At 36.2% G+C, this 17,932-nt stretch overlaps 2 protein-coding genes across 3 annotated transcripts in view; both read right to left on the bottom strand.

The window, feature by feature from the left end:
- Positions 1-13: 13 nt before the first annotated feature.
- On the bottom strand, positions 14-13,700 carry LOC131551184 (E3 ubiquitin-protein ligase TRIM39). The gene is made up of 6 exons (XM_058793928.1): positions 13,182-13,700; positions 10,094-10,189; positions 9,604-9,834; positions 9,429-9,451; positions 4,902-5,020; positions 14-3,788 (listed from the first exon to the last, which is right to left on the bottom strand). Exons 1-6 carry the CDS (start codon positions 13,575-13,577, stop codon positions 3,253-3,255), a joined length of 1,401 nt encoding a protein of 466 aa, XP_058649911.1. The 5' UTR covers positions 13,578-13,700; the 3' UTR covers positions 14-3,252.
- A 1,371-nt stretch (positions 13,701-15,071) lies between these two features.
- Positions 15,072-17,932, bottom strand: part of kif5bb (kinesin family member 5B, b) — a 38,282-nt gene continuing 35,421 nt past the window's right edge. For both annotated transcript variants that reach the window (XM_058793671.1, XM_058793669.1), the window contains one exon: positions 15,072-17,897. The gene's annotated coding sequence lies outside the window, so the exon portion shown is untranslated. The remainder of the gene's footprint in view (positions 17,898-17,932) is intronic.

Below are 17,932 nucleotides of genomic sequence, written 5' to 3' on the forward strand. Positions count from 1 at the left end.
ACAATAGTGCCTTTGTAGTTTTATTGTTGTTGTTTAAGATTTTCGTCATTTTGATGTATATTTTTTATTTCAGCAACAGCAAATGAAGAAAAACAAAACTATTGCATTTCCATGACTTTCCAAATGAAGAGAAAAAAAAATGATCATGGCAGTCAGAAAAATGAAATTGGAAAATATAACACATGGCAGCAGCGTTTACTAGTTTTTGTTTTTTTAACTAGCACCATGTATAATGTTATGTTCAAATGTTAATACATTTGAATAAAAAAATTATAAAAAAAAAATTAAAAAAAACTTTGTTAGACATGTTAATTGCAGAAATTTGAATTCTTTTCATTTATTTTTTGATAAAAGCATTTGAAACATTAATATAGGTAAATGCATAGCAGTATGTGAAAAGTCTCTATTGTCATGATTATTGTATGACCACAAGGGGTGGGGTCATTAGGCCATGATAATTTATGTTAATTAACATCTTTTAAAATAATAAAATAAAATGTATTAGTAGTAGTATTTACTTTGGCAACAACAGTGCAATAGTTATTAAAAGCAAGCTTTGTTTGCAAAAATTTGAATGTTTTCCTAATAACCACTGATAAAAAAGCGTTGTTTTTTTAAATTCCAGAAATGCCTATATATTAGTATTGTGCATATAGTAGTTTTCCAGTCGTTTGCATTTGACTTTCAATTTGCAGTGTGATGAATGATTTCATTACAGATTCAATTGAATTAAAAATGCAAAATAAGAAAACAGTTATAATCATGACAATGCAACATGCAACTGTTTGAAAACGTTTTTTTTTGTTTTGTTGCAAAATTATTGTTTTACCCACTATTTAAAAAAGTAGACTATTTATACTGCACAATATTAAGTAAGCAGCAATCTAATATTCTGAATAGAATCTTACATTCACAGATATGTGCTTGTTTACATACTATTAAAGCTATGTTTCTGTTGGAAGATGTTGCAGATGGTAATATACTTGATGTTGTAATCTGGTTCTCCTCTGTGCACACGTCTCGAGTTTGCAAAGTCATGATCACAGGAAAAGGTAGAGAGACTTGTGTGTGCTCAGGCGAGGGGAGCGAGTGTCTGCTTTCTCCAGAAACACGTGTCATCGGCTGGGGTTGATGAGGCTGGACAGCTGGAGATGTCATCAGTGCTTTATTCGGAGCGATGTTCACCCAGAGTTCACAGAGCTTCAGCACAAAGACCACATCAACAGCAAGCATCAGATGCTTTTATATTGGAAGTTTCTTCAGCTGTACTCAGAAGTTTTGAATTTTCTCAAACCTTGTACTATAATTAGTCATTTATCAGATGCACTTTAACCATTCAAAACATAGGGTCAATATTTATTTATTTTTTTTGTAAGAAATGAACACTTATTCAGCAAGAATGCATTAAATTTATTAAAAGCGACAGTAAAGACATTTATAATGTTACAAAAGATTTCTATTTCATATTAATGAACTTCATGTCCTGATATCATAGTTTCCACACAAATATTAAGCAGCACAACTGTTTTCAACACTGATAATAAGATTTCAAATCAGCATATTAGAATGATTTCTGAAGGATCATAATGACACTGAATACTGGAGTAATGATGCTGAAAATTCAGCTTTGATCACAAGGATACATTACCCCCCAAAAAAATTTTTTTTTTAAATTGTAATATTATTTTGCAATATTACTGTTTTTACTGTGTTTTGATCAAATAAATGCAGCCTTGATAAGCCTAAGAGATTTTACAAAAATATTAAAAATCTTAGCCAAGCTTTTGAACAGTAGTGTATTTTGAGCCAAAGAGACTTTCATATAATGAAAAATCACATTTTAAATCATATTATTAAAAATTTAATTAATAATTAAAACAGTCTGATATACAAAAATATGAACTCAAAACTCAGCCCCCAAAAAATGGCATTTATAGAAACTAATCTGCAAAAACAGCAGTAATATTTTGAAATATTACCATTTGAAATAACTGTTTTCTATTGTATTATATTATAAAATGTAATTTCTGTGATGACAAAGCTCCAGTCTTCATTGTCAACATTTCTTATCATCAATGTTGAAAATGGTTATGCTGAATAATATTTTTGTGGAAATGCATTTTTTTTCTTCAGATTTCTTTGAGGAATAGAAAGTTCAAAAAGAAAATTTATTCAAAATAGACAGTCAATTTGGATCAATTTAATGCATCCTTGCTGAATTAAAAAAAAAAAAAAAAAAACGGTAGTGTATTAGCCTTGTTAAAAGGATAGTTTACCCAAAAATGAAAATTGTGACCTAGAAAGAAAGAAAGAAAATCAATCAATCAATCAATCAATTTCTACAATCAATGGCTACCGTCAACTGTTTGGTTCCCCACATTTTTTTAAATATGCTCTTTTATGTTCATACAAGTGGGACACAACATGAGGGTGAGTAAATGATGGAAACGCTGTCATTTGTGAGTGAACTACACTACCAGTCAAAAGTTTTTGAACAGTAAGATTTTTTGTGTTTTTTAAAGAATTCTCTTCTGCTCACCAAACTTGCATTTATTTGATCCAAAGTACAGCAAAACTGTGAAATACTTTTACTATTTAAAATAAATGCTTTCTATTTGAATATATTTTAAAATGTAATTTATTCCTGTGATCAAAGCAAAATTTTAAGCACCATTAAAAAAAAAACCCTTTTGTAACATTATACAATACCATTCGAGTCTTCTTTTTTTGGGGAAAGAAATTATAGAAATTAATACTTTTATTTAGCAAGGATGCTTTAAATTGATCAAAAGTGATAATAAAGGCACAATGTTACAAAAGATTTCTATTTCAGATAAATGCTGTTCTTCTGAACTTTATATTAAAAGAAACCTGAAAAAATTATACTCAGCTGTTTTCAGCATATAATAATAAATGTTTTTTTGAGCAGCAAATCAGAATATTAGAATGATTTCTGAAGGATCACGTGACTGGAGTAATGATGCTAAAAATTCAGCTTTGAAATCACAGGAATAAATTACATTTTAAAATATATTCAAATAGAAAAGTTATTTTAAATAGTAAAAATATTGTACTGTTTTGCCATACTTTGGATCAAATAAATACAGGCTTGGTGAGCAGAGGAGACTTCTTTAAAAAAAATAAAAATAAAATCTTACTGTTTTGACTGGTAGTGTATCTCTTTTAAGTCATTCTTGTACTACTTCAGTCCTTCCGGCTCAGAAAAGTGTCGATAATGAAATGTCTGTTGAGTTACTCCGTGTACACAGACACCTTCTCCGATAAAATATGCAGCGCATGTCTTTTACAAGTGTTGGAGAAATACGGAAACACTTTTTCCGTAAACTTGTGCTTGTACTTGTAGAGCAGAGAGTTGTCTCCGGCGTCCGAGAACATGACTCTGCCGGCCTCCCAGTCGAGCTGAACCCGAATCTTCTGTGGTTTCTTCTTGAGCGCCAGAGGAGCGCTGGTGGCCGTCCGTGCGCGATACTCTCCTCCGTACAGGCAGATGGTCCACATGCCGCGCTCGGGGCTCGGCGGGAACCACTCTTTACGCTGCACGCTTTCTCTCACCACCCCCAGCACCCACTCGCTGCAGTCGCCCACCTCCACGTCCCAGCTGTGCCGGCCGGAGCCCAAGCCCTCGGAGCCCAGGACACACTCGTAGAAGCAGAAGCGCTCAGGGTTGTCCGGGACCTGCTGGTCTTCCTCCATGTAGCGGATGGTGGTGAGGTCTTCGGACAGAGCCACGCAGACGTCTGCAGTGTTGGGGTCGAGGATCACGGGAGCTGAAGGTTTGACAGGTATTCAGAGTTTGATCACTGGCGAGATCAGTTGCAAGTGATTAAATGGTATATTCATAAACAAAAACGTAAATTCTACCTAAATTCTAGTTTGTGAAATAATCAGTAGCTACACTGTAAAAAATTATGAAAGAAAACAAACCTACAAGAAAGATGATTGGAGTAGGTTTCACATGAAAATACCATTCAGTCTTTCTACTTCAGCAAATTATGTTTAATTTAATGTATCACTTGCCTTTCTTTGTAATTAATTGTGAATTTTTTTTTACACTAAATATATTTTAGTGTATTTGCTACTTTTGAACATATAAAACAATATGAACAATATGAAACTGAGTATATAATTTTTAATATATATATATATATATATATATATATATATATATATATATATATATATTTTTTTTTTTTTTTTTTTTGTATTTTAAATAAATGTACGTCATTTTATTTTATCATCAATTACAGATTTACCCATGTCAAAGAATGTTGTGATGTCTTGGAGTTCTGTAACAGAAAGATCAGTGTTTTCATTTACTTATGTATTTATTTAATGTGCCATTTCTTTGTAATTAATTGTGAAAAAATGGTATAGAAACCAATTTTTGCTTGAGTTAATGTTGAGTATCTTTATTTAAATTTTATTGCATTGCATTGCATGTAATATCTAAATATTTAACCAAAGGAATATGAAGAATATGAAGTTTCTTTCAGTCAATACTACTAAAATAATAGGAAATATTCTTGATTTGCTTCTCTACCTTCAAAAACGCCATATCATCAGTGTTCATGGCCTCTTCTGTTGCAGTAATGTTCAAACATTAGATATAGTTAACTGTTGAACTAATATTTAAATATTTCACTGAAGAAACTTTTATTTTATTTTTTATTTTATTTAATTTTATTCAATTTCAGAATTACCTGCCACTAAAGGATGCATAAAGACTAGTCAAACCAGATACATGTCAAAATCTGGGTTTGTGAGACAAACCCCTATTTTTAATAATTTCTATGCCCTAATTTCTACATATTTCATTCAGAAACTAATCTTAACATATATTTTCTATATAATAAAAAACTGATGGCTTTCTTTGCTCTTACTGTATGTGACGGCACTCTGCATCTTCTCCCACACTCTGAACTTGAGCGAGCCGATGTGTTTGGCCACATCAATCAAAGCTCCAGAGATTTCCACTTGGTCCTGAACGGTGCAGTCCATCCTGGGACAGAAACAGAGAAGGTTCATCTGAAACTGACAATGAGCCTCAGCCAACATACTCAACTTACATTAATGTTACATGTCAATTGACTTTTTAAGTAGTCTTGTGGCTGCAGGCTGCTAAACCAATCACTCTACCTCATTTTATTTAGCATTAGAAAAAAAAAAACATGACACATAGATAGATAGATAGATAGATAGATAGATAGATAGATAGAGTTAGCTGCAGTTCTGGCTATGTGCCAAGTCTGATCACCATGGCAACCCTGGTGCAAACAGAGTGCAGGGAGGTGTGTTACAGAAGTGTACAGGCATGTAAAAAACACAAAGAGAAAACTCTCAGAGACAATCCTGATGTTCTGTACGCTTACTATATTCAGCTCAATGGGAAAAGAATCAAGAACAACTTCATTTTCCACACCACTATGATTAATGCTTGGAAACTGACCATCTGTGAGGAATACAAGCGTGTTTTTAAAGAAGGAATTGGCAGAGGTGGAAGATGAACTATTTATGAAGACGAAATGCTAGACACAGACAACCCCATTCTCACTATAACTTACTATACTAAAGGCACCTTCTTACTGCAAGGCAATGAAGCAAGCCTGAAGTCATTTGAGGAGATTTTCTCCTGCTAAAAGCCAGAGTAGAGAAGGAGAGAGATGAGATCCATGTGAACTGCACAGACTCTGAGGAGGAAGGCCCAGTGAATCCTTCACCTTCACCATCCAAACGTCAACTGAGAGACAATTTAGACCTACTAGAACTGGACTTCACTGAATTCAGAGAACACACTCAGGCCAAACTCTCAGACATACTCAACACAAACATTTACATCCAGGAGCTCAAAGATGAACTCCACCGACACACCACCACACATCATCTACAGCATCAGTGCTGAAATTTCCCGTGGCTGTTCTGCGCTCCCCAATGTACACCTGGCCCACCACCACCACTACATTGGCCTCCAACACCTGTATGATGATTCTTCACCTACACAAAGACAGAGTCCATATTTTTGCAAAGATTCTAAAAGATGCAGCCCTGGGCCACAGTCCAGCATCACCGAGACACCTGTTACCGACTCCACAATACCACCGGCCCATTCACCCCTACATGCCCAGACGTCACCCTCCGGCCCCGGTGAGGACAGACATCGCCTGGACAAACACCGCACGTCGTCCACCACACCCACCAATGGCTCCCTACACACCTGTAAACCTGCAGTCACCATCTTCACATCCACCTGCTGCCCATCAAACCCCGTAAGAAAGAAGAAACCAAAAACCACCCCACACCAATTATTTTATGCGATATTCCAAATTTGTGCATAAGTTAAATTCGCAACTTTGGATGGAAACCCCTCCTCCTTCAGTGCATTCACTGTCAAACAGCAAACTCCACTTTCTGACCATAACCAAATTAACATTTATGTTAAAACACATCACACACCAACACAAAACATACCCAAAACCTGTAAAATGTATCAAATGCAGCCAGGGTACCGATGGGCTTCAGACAGCAAAGACAAATTTATTCAAGCCCTCAATTCTGAAGAAATGAAAAATCTAAAAATCACAACATTTATTAAAAAAAAAATTGAAACAACTAAAGATGGTGTTAATTTGGCTATACATGAAATAAATTACATACAGTATATACAAAAGCAGCTTGAAAAACTGAGTTGAAAAAGAAAAGAAAAACTAATTAGTAAAAATACATCAAAAGATGAAAAATGGTTTGACTCCGAGTGCAAAACATTAAGAAAACAACTTAGAAAATTATCAAATCTGAAACATAAAGAACCAAGCAACGCTGACATAAAAGCTGAATACTGTTCAAAATTAAAACAATACAAAGACACAATCAGAGCAAAAAACAAAAACACCATCTGACCAAACGTTTACAAGAAATAGAACATTCAATAAATCATAATCAGTTTTGGGATATGTGGAATAATCTGAGCACAACAAAACCACAAGACTTGCCAATACAAGATGGAAACATCTGGACAAAACATTTTGAAAATTTATATAAAGAAATCCCTCCAAAACTACTCATTAACAATTCTGATCAGATCAAACAAAGTCTACAAACTTATGAAAACATAATTAAAAATAATCAAAACCCTCTCGACTTCCCAATTACACATGAAGAATTGATGAAAAAACTCAAAAGCCAAAAAAAAAAAAAATCTTGGGGTCCTGACAACATTTTAGGTGAAATGCTGAAACACAGCACACCTGAGCTTCAGACAGCTGTGCTCAGATTATTCAACCTTGTACTTAGCTCAGGCTGTTTTCCTGACATCTGGAGCCAAGGACTTATTACCCCAATTCACAAGAGTGGAGACAAATTGGACCCTAATAATTTCAGAGGCATTTGTGTGAGCAGTAATCTGGGGAAGTTATTTAGCAGTATTTTAAACAATAGAATAGTAAACCTCTTTAACAAACACAGTGTCCTGAGCCCTAGTCAGATTGGCTTTCTTCCTAATTGTAGAAATACTGACCACATTTACACCCTACACACCCTAATCAATAAAACAGACTAAACACAGAAAAATATTTGCATGCTTTGTCGATTTAAAAAAAGCTTTTGATTCTATTTGGCACGACGGATTATATTACAAACTTTTACAAAGTGGTATAGGGGGTAAGGTTTATGACATTATTAAATCAATGTATTCAAATAACAAATGTGCAATACGAATTGGCAATAAACATACAGAATTCTTCACCCAGAAGAGGAGTGCAGCAGGGCTCTAGCCTGAGTCCAACACTGTTCAACATTTACATTAATGAATTAGCGGTGCAGTTGGAACAGTCTACAGCCCCTGGACTCACTCTACAAGACAAAAACATCAAGCTTTTGCTGTACGCAGATGATCTAGTGCTGCTGTCATCCACCCCACAGGAACTACAGCAGCACCTAGACCTGCTGGAGAACTACTGCCAGAACTGGGCCCTGGTAGTAAACCTCAAAAAGACCAACATTATGGTCTTTCAGAAAAATCCCAGATGTCAGGAACACAGATGCCAGTTCAGTCTAGGCAGCACCGCCCTAGAACACACGATGCAGTACACTTACCTCGGCCTGATCATCACTGCATCGGGGAGTTTCAGTACGGCAGTGACTGCTCTCAAAGATAAAGCTCGAAGAGCTCTATATGCAATTAAGAGAAAATTCCAAAATATTGAAATACCGCTTCCAATTTGGTGTAAAATCTTTGATAGTGTAATTCAGCCAATAGCGCTGTATGGAAGTGAGGCATGGGGTCCACTCGGTGATCAGAGCTACACTAGATGGGACAGACATCCAACAGAAGCCCTACACACAGAATTCTGCAAAATGATTCTAAAATTACAAAGGAGAACACCCAATAATGCATGAAGGGCAGAATTAGGCCGATTCCCATTGATTATAAATATAAAAGATCCCTCAAATTCTGGATGCATCTAAAATCAAGTCCCACAGAATCACAAAATTTTAAAGCACTACAAACCCAAGAACTGAACCCCGAAAAAAGTCCCCCAAGTCAGCTGGTTCTGAGACTTACTAACCTGACTAACTCTACTAACACTAACCAGTCTAAGACCAGCACTGCTTCTCACCAAAACATCAAAATAAATCAAATTATCAAACAGTCTAAAAATATATATCTGGAACACTGGAATCAAGAAACCAAAACACAAAGTAAATTACAACTCTATCAAACTATAAAATCAAAATATGACTTAGAAGAATATCTGTCAAAGACACAAAGCAGAGACAGATCCTGACCAAGTACAGGCTCAGTGAGCACAGACTAGCCAGAGACCGGCAGACACAGAAAGAGCTGGTTACCCAGAGAGCAAAGAGTGTGTGCTCACTGTGAGACAGGAGAAATCGAGACAGAGACACACTTCCTACTTCACTGTTACCAAATTAAATCAATCAGAGACATATACATCAACAAATTCACAAACATTATAAAGAACTTTACAGCCATGACTGAAGAGGAGCAAATAAAGATAATACTAGGAGAGGGACAGACAGCAGCACTGGCTGCGAGATACAGTACGTGTGGACGTGCCACAGCCTGATAGACAGCAGGTGAATGTACATAATGTGTGAAATAAGTGTATTATGTCCGACCTCAGTGTGTTTCCCTACTGTCTACCACAGTGACACTCAGCCTGTGTGTGTTTAAATGTTAAACACTGTGGTATGAAATGTTCACACAAGTTCTTATTTGTTACACTGTTTATTTAAGTGTTTAATGTATTAATGTTTTTATTCTATTATTTTGATCTTTTCATTGTTATTATATTTCTCCACATTTTTTACAGTCATGCCAATAAAGCAATTTATGGATGGATGGATACAGACAGACAGACAGACAGACAGACAGACAGAGATATTTTTACCGTTCTGAAGTCTTCTTGTAGTTCTGTAACAGAAGGATCATAGGATCATGTGCTGCTCCAGTTTTTCTTGACTGAGACTGAGTTGATATGCATGTAATATCTAAATATTTACTCAAAGGAATATGACGTATCTTTTAATCAATACTATTAAAATAATATAGATTTGTATTGCTACCTTCAGAAATGCCATGTCATCAGCGCTCATGGCCTCTTCTGTTGAACTTATGGCTTCTCTTAAGGTCATAATCTCATCTGTCAGTTTGTCCATCTTCTCCTTCATCTTCTGGCTCTTCTGCTCCTCTTCCTCACTCAGAGCTCTCAGCATGGAGATCTCCTCATCATACAGGAACTGATGGAGCTTTTCAAAGTTCTCCTTTATCAGACGCACCGTGTTCTGGGCCTGTGTCTGTCCGGAGGGTGGAGATACTTTCAGAAAATATTGCCACTTTGATGTGTTTGTGCAAAATGTTTCAAAATGTAGTTAATGAGTAATTAAATAACTAGTTACTGTGGTGCAGAGTCACGTGAACAGTACCATGTCATGCTTACACTGCATCCATTAAATTCTCTTGAGCTCTAAAACTGTTCTGTTAAAACATGCAAAAGTCCCCAAACAGCCTGAATATCCTGTTAAAGTTGGCTTGCGTTGATCTCTGAGATGTTACCCTGATGTGTTCTGAAGTTTCCTGGCAGGTTTGCTTGGCTGTATTTAACATCTCCAGTTTCTCCTGCAGGGGTCCAAGAGCTGCTCTCAACTCCCTCTGAGAACAAAGTGAGTTACTGTCAGTTCTCGCGGTTCATCTGAAACTACATCGTGCAAAATAAAAACATACTGATATAACAGAAAACTTACTGGGACTCAATCCTACAATTTTATATTTAGTTCTAAAATAGTTATTTAGTTACTAATGGGAAGTGGTGTGTATATAAAATTGCTGAAGAAAAACAAAAACAAAAAAACATCACAATATTTACTCAAAATTAGCTGAAATTTGATTATTTTTTTTAGTTAATTTATTAATTTATATCACATATATAATATGTAATATATATATATATATAACACACAGTGGGGCAAAAAAGTATTTAGTCAGCCACCAATTGTGCAAGTTCTCCCACTTAAAAAGATGAGAGAGGCCTGTAATTTTCATCATAGGTATACCTCAACTATGAGAGACAAAATGAGAAAAAAAAAATCCAGAAAATCACATTGTAGGATTTTTAAAGAATTAATTGGTAAATTCATCGATAAAATAAGTATTTGGTCACCTACAAGCAAGATTTCTGGCTCTCACAGACCTGTAACTTCTTTAAGAGGCTCCTCTGTCCTCCACTCGTTACCTGTATTAATGGCATCTGTTTGAACTTGTTATCAGTATAAAAGACACCTGTCCACAACCTCAAACAGTCCAACTCCAAACTCCACCATGGCCAAGACCAAAGAGCTGTCAAAGGACACCAGAAACAAAATTGTAGACCTGCACCAGGCTGGGAAGACTGAATCTGCAATAGGTAAGCAGCTTGGTGTGAAGAAATCAACTGTGGGAGCAATTATTAGAAAATGGAAGACATACAAGACCACTGATAATCTCCCTCGATCTGGGGCTCCACGCAAGATCTCACCCCGTGGGGTCAAAATGATCACAAGAACTGTGAGCAAAAATCCCAGAACCACACGGGGGACCTAGTGAATGACCTGCAGAGAGCTGGGACCAAAGTAACAAAGGCCTCAAATCCTGCAGTGCCAGACGTGTCCCCCTGCTTAAGCCAGTACATGTCCGGGCCCGTCTGAAGTTTGCTAGAGAGCATTTGGATGATCCAGAAGAGGATTGGGAGAATGTCATATGGTCAGATGAAACCAAAATAGAACTTTTTGGTAAAAACTCAACTTGTCGTGTTTGGAGGAGAAAGAATGCTGAGTTGCATCCAAAGAACACCATACCTACTGTGAAGCATGGGGGTGGAAACATCATGCTTTGGGGCTGTTTTTCTGCAAAGGGACCAGGACGACTGATCCGTGTAAACGAAAGAATGAATGGGGCCATGTATCGTGAGATTTTGAGTGAAAACCTCCTTCCATCAGCAAGGGCATTGAAGATGAAACGTGGCTGGGTCTTTCAGCATGACAATGATCCCAAACACACCGCCCGGGCAATGAAGGAGTGGCTTCGTAAGAAGCATTTCAAGGTCCTGGAGTGGCCTAGCCAGTCTCCAGATCTCAACCCCATCGAAAATCTTTGGAGGGAGTTGAAAGTCCGTGTTGCCCAGCGACAGCCCCAAAACATTACTGCTCTAGAGGAGATCTGCATGGAGGAATGGGCCAAAATACCAGCAACAGTGTGTGAAAACCTTGTGAAGACTTACAGAAAACGTTTGACCTCTGTCATTGCCAACAAAGGGTATATAACAAAGTATTGAGATGAAATTTTGTTATTGACCAAATACTTATTTTCCACCATAATTTTCAAATAAATTCTTTAAAAATCCTACAATGTGATTTTCTGGATTTTTTTTTTTCTCATTTTGTCTCTCATAGTTGAGGTATACCTATGATGAAAATTACAGGCCTCTCTCATCTTTTTAAGTGGGAGAACTTGCACAACTGGTGGCTGACTAAATACTTTCTTGCCCCACTGTGTATATATATATACACACTACACCAAATTACATGCTTAAACTCAAAATGGATGATTAATCAGTCTATCACTAACAGACATAACTCAAAAATCTCAAAAAACTCAAAGTGGCCAAATATCGGCAAATTTATAGGTCAATTGCTACGACATTTATTTACATTTATTTATTTAGCAGATGATTTATCACACAATATTTACTCAAAATTCACAATAAATGACTATAAAAATGCTTAATATTAAAATACTCAAATATGTATTAACATATTTAAAAGTAAATAAAAACATAAATATATAAAAATACATTTTATTATATTTAAGAGTCTGTCAAAGACTAACATTAAATTTTGAACTCAAAACTGGACACTATGCAATAATTTGAGATTACACTAAATTACATGATATAAAGCTCAAAATGGCAAAATATTGGATGAATTATCATCCTAGCAGATATATCGGTCTATCACTAAAAGACATACATGATTATCTGCTGAAAACCTCAAAAAAAGTCAAATATTGGTCAATTTATAAGTTAATCGCTGCTACATTTAGTTTTTTTTTTAAACGTATTCATTTAAGAAATACATTTATTTAAAGCAACTTACAAATGAGGAACACAAGCAGCAATTTATCATACGTAAATGTGATTGTGTTACTTATTTCACACAATATTTACTTAAAATTCACTAAATAATAAAAATTTAACATCAAAATATCAACTATATATTGATATACTATGTATATTTTTAAATATTAAATTTTTTCAAATAATAAAAAATAGAAATATATAAAAATCCCTTACAGGTGTAGGTTTACACCTTAACCCAACTGCACATGGTACAATAATTTAAGATTACACTCAATTACATGCATGAAACCTCAAAATGGCAAAGTATTGGAAGATTTATCAACCTAGCAGGAATATCGGTCAATTGCTAAAAGTCCTTTGTTTATTGCCTGAAAAACTCAAAATGGCCATGTATTGGCCAATAGGTCATCACTAGAATCATGCAAAGTTTTGATGATAGTTCCTCCAATCATCATAAAATATTTCTTCTCTAAAAGTCTCATGTTGAATAGCTCAAATGCAAGAGTATGTTTTAATGCACCTGTTTCTCACCTTACACTCTTGCGTTGCCTCTTCTATGGAGCTGCACTCGTGATCTTCATGTTCCTCTCCCTGACACTGATCACAGATCAGCTCCTCGTCCTCCATACAGTACTGAGTCAGTCTCTCTCTATGCTGTCTGCACAGATCTCCATCCTCCACGCCGTTTCCTACCCGCCGCGGCTGCCCTTGGAACAGCGAGTCGAGCAGCCCCTTCAGCACGCCGTCCAGTAGCTCGCGGCTGTAACACTCGGTACAGCCCGGCCCGTCCTGTCCCAGCTCATCCTGACACAGCTGCAGGCAAGCCTGGCACAGAGTGTGTCCGCAGGGCAGCAGCAGCGACCCTTCACCCTGGCAGCCTGGGCACAAGGAGCCGCTGGAGGGTGGAGAGGGTTGATCGTCTGACATTATGGTAGTTTTCTGGATGTTGTCGTCTTCTAAATGTCCTTCCGCTCTCAGTGTCTGGTCTGCAGCTCTCTGGTTGTTACTCAATCACTGCTGTGCACTGGGTATCAAAGGAAATCCCCTTTCGGATAGTCGGTGGTCTATTTATAAGCAAGTTATTTTGAAGCAAGCTCTAAGTTGTTTATATGCAATGGTGTCTGTGTGGAGAGTTTTTCTTGGTGCAGATTGTAGGGCAAGAGTCTGTTGCCGAGTCACTAGTGTGTGTGTGTGTGTGTGGGGTCTGGCATTAAAGCGTAAAGTGATACCACTTTCCTCAACTGCTCTAACATCAATCAAAACCAAATCACTTTCGTCTGCATCAACGCAACATTTCACCACACTGACAGAAGTTCCTCTGTTTAACTGCCAGAAGTCTTTTCTGAAACATGTGAAATTACTTGATGAAAACAAAACATTACTGAATAACATTTTCTTTAAAAATGTCATTTTTCATTAAAAATGTCTTTGTTTTGTTTTTTAAATATACAAGCTAAAGTTTTAATCAAGTGATTTCACTGTATTTTTAGCCTAATGAGTTTCTAATATAGGATTTAAAAAAACACAAAGATTTTTTATAAAGAAATATACATGTTTAAATACATAAAAATCTTGTATACATTTATAAATATGTATAGCGAGAGAGATTTATATAGTTTGGGGTCAGTACGATTTTTATGTTTTTAAAAGAAGTCGTGTGTGTGTGTGTGTGTGTGTGCGTGTGTGCCTACTTAACCATATTTTGGGGACAAATTTGTACCCAAAAGTGAGATAAACCTGACAAAATCTCCAAAAACCTCCCTTTGGGGACGTCCTCATTTGTAAAAACCAGTTTAAAAATAAAGTAAACAAAGGTTTATAGAAATTGTAAAAATGCAGAAAGTCTCCTGTAAGGGGTAGGTTTAGGTGTAGGGTTGGTGTAGGGCAATAGAATATACGGTTTGTACAGTATAAAAACCATTACGCCTATGGAATGTCCCCATTTAGATAGCTAAGTAAACGTGTGTGTGTGTAAAAATACAGACACACAGAATATGTACTAACGAAGTACAGTAAGGCACACAAAGCCATGGTTTATTTAGATGTCTTGTAACTCATTACATAATTAAAAAAATATATTTTTATCTTTTTAGAATGGTTGTTACATTAACAAGCTCAGGCTTGATAAATCCAAGAAAACGGCATTTCTTTTTCAATGCTTCCCTCACCTGGTCCTTTCACGCATTAATCAAAGTAACTAAATCAATTGTAATTTTGTGTAATTCGTCCCAGTAATTTTGTTTCCCCCTATAAGAAGCCTGTGGACAAATGGCTACACATGGTTCTACATCTTTCATAATATATCTGCTGCAATATATAACCATTACAATCCCTAAATTCAGCCATAAGGTAACTCCGGGAAGATAAATTCCAGCAATAATGTAGCATGCGACTCTCAGGAGCAAAAACAAACATACTCAGTGTGTTTTACCCTATATTTTATTTGCGTTTCATGTCAAGGGGTGAAAACTTGCCTACAGTAAGCAACTGAAGGAAATATACACAGCAATTCAGTCTAAACACTCTGAAGAACCAACTGTACACATTATCTGATCACCATTACATCTTTCCATTAGAGCCGTTTAAACGGAGTGTTTTCCCCAGCAACTGTTAAAAATGAAGATTCAAGGCAAAATAAAATACAAAAAAACAATGACAGTCTTCAAAACACATGACCTCCTGCAGAAGCTCCTCAATAACAATAATTATAAAATTCAGTGAGGAATTCGATGTTTGAGATGCAAATTTTCAGTTTTCAACAAGTGCGTTTTTCAATTGAGATGGTAACATTTTAAAGTGCTTTTAAAAGATTAAATTCGGCGAACAAGACAACCGTTAGACAAATGAGCATTAAACAATGAAATAAAATGGGAGGACTGTTGAGTGCGGTTTTCATTTCCTCGCTGTTGCTTTTCTTCAGTACTGTGAAACTTGCACTACACCAGATTCATATTGCACACAAAAGGTCGTAAAACACCATCTTCAATATTCCCCCTGCTACAGTACTACAGTCATTTGCACAGGACACCTAGTAGGATCTGGATCCAAATACATGGGAAAACAGAGGACAATGGAAACCAAGTACACTGGAATCTACATGTACTTGTCATAAGAAAAAAACACATTTGTAGACTTAAAAAAAGATCAACAAAAGAAAATGAACAGCAAAATACCTAGTCTATAATAAAACAGAAATAAATAAAACAACATTACCTAGTTGCAAGTGCAACAAAATGAAAACGTGACCTAAAATTATTAAATAAACCCAACCCACCGTTAAATAGGCCCCACCCATTAACACTAGTCAATGAAAGGCAGTAACGTTGTGCTGAATGAAAAGCATTGGAACTGTAGAGAGCCAATCAGCAGGTCTATATAAGCAAACGCAAAATCACAAGGCAACCAAAACCACAGCAGACAATCCACAATCGCGTTTTGGTTGTGTGAGCCAGAACTAAATGACGTGTGGGTTTCCCTGGGTTGTTTGCAATGCTCAAACCACTGCAGATTCAAATCGCAGAACTTCAAAATATGGACCCCATCATGGACTAAAGTGTACCAAAATACAAGTAAAATAAAATCAAAAGGTAAAAACTCAGGAGTGGAGGTATACTGTGACTTCAATGGCTGTCTGACCATTGCACAAACCTCGCTCCAAAAAAACCCGACAAAAATCACACTATACAAAGTTGACCATTAAGAGGGTGTCTCTAAAGGGGACAAGGGCGGGTGATCATTTCCACATTCAAGAATCCCTTAATACACCCAAAAATGAAACTTTTGTCATCATTTACAAACCCTAATAAATTTAGCTTTTCTGTAAAATGAAAACAAGTAGAGAAGAGAAGCTCCAAAAACAGAGCACCCTAAAAAATGACAACATATGCTATCACGTCTCAATCAATTGACAAAGAAAATGAGATTTTAGAGCCACAAAGTGCAAGATCTGAAGTGAATAATGACTTAAATTTCCAGTTTGACTTCAGAAGACGTGGAATAAAATATCTCAATGGTATTTTTTGACATTCTGGAGCTCGAAATTGTCCATGTCTATGCATTTCAATTTCAAAATAGCAGTATAAAGAATCTGATATCCTTTAGTGTAGGATGAAAGGAAAGTCTAACAGGTTTGGAATGACATGTGGATGATTAAATCATAAGGTAAGTGTTCACTGTTGGGTCAACAATCTCTAAAATTAAAAGCTAGGTTCCCTGCATACCAAACCATATAACAGCAATCCTGCCTGGGAATATTGTAGGTGAAACTAAGAGGAAAAATCCACACACGATTATTGATGATTTGTAGTGATTGAGCTACGGAGCAGCATTGACACGGCAAACTCTACCAGCTTAAACAGTGAGAACTGAAGTTAAATATTGAAATGAGCACATGACATTAGTATTATTGATTTTTAACCTAGCTACAACTCATCTAAGACCTCAGACTGTGACATACACACAGGTCTTTATGCTGTAACAATGATTACTCGTTATGTGTTCGTACAGTGCTTTAAATATACCTGCAGCTCAGGTGCGTCAACATTAAGCAGCCTTTTCGTTCTCATTTCATGGAACTGCATCTCGTTTGTCTACTTTCAGACGACCCTTTCAACATAATTTAAATCTTTCTTCTGAACATGTCCATCATTACAAAAACTAGTTCAATGGTTCATATATATACAGTTCAATTGTAGTGTTTAACTTGTGTATTTAGGTGACACGTTCAATAGAAACTACTCAAAGCAAGAGAGAACAAGCTAACTCTCTAAACAAACCCAAAATGTGAACGTACATAAATAAGGCTAAAAATGCAGCTAGTAGGTTTTTTTTTTTTTTGTTCCTTTTTCCATTTTTCATTCATTTCTGCCTTTTTATCTTTTGTAATACATTCAACTTGGCACAGTGGGGGATGTGGAGAGCAGGATGTGAGCAGAAACCTACTGTGCAAGAGTGAAGATATACACGCTAGTTACACGCGTGTCCACTGGTGCAAAAAGCCTGTCTTTTTTTTTTTTTTTTTAAGTTTTCTTTATATTTTTAAAGGGAAGATATAAGAGATCAGAATGGAGGAACATCTGTACAGCCCAGACGGGGATAGTATTTCATGTTTCATACACATATATATACTTATATTCATTTTCATATGTATAGTATTGAACCCTCCCGTGCTGTGGAATGCCTGTTCAGCTTTTTGGGGTGATATCAGCTTCAGCTGGGGCTACTGGGGTTAAATTCAGCATTCAACAGCTGGAAAGAGTGAGAAAAAGAGAGAGACAGAAGGT

This window comes from Onychostoma macrolepis, chromosome 12 (assembly GCF_012432095.1).
Source record: "Onychostoma macrolepis isolate SWU-2019 chromosome 12, ASM1243209v1, whole genome shotgun sequence".
Classification (NCBI taxonomy): domain Eukaryota; kingdom Metazoa; phylum Chordata; class Actinopteri; order Cypriniformes; family Cyprinidae; genus Onychostoma; species Onychostoma macrolepis.

Excerpts from the sequence above, each read along its gene's own strand:
- LOC131551184 (XM_058793928.1), bottom strand. The coding sequence starts at position 13,577 with ATGTCAGACGATCAACCCTCTCCACCCTCCAGCGGCTCCTTGTGCCCA. Across the intron at positions 9,452-9,603 it reads ATGACATGGCATTTCTGAAG|AACTACAAGAAGACTTCAGA; the intron begins GTAGCAATACAA and ends CTTCTGTTACAG. Across the intron at positions 3,789-4,901 it reads GCAGAGTGCCGTCACATACA|CTCCCGTGATCCTCGACCCC; the intron begins GTAAGAGCAAAG and ends TCAAACCTTCAG.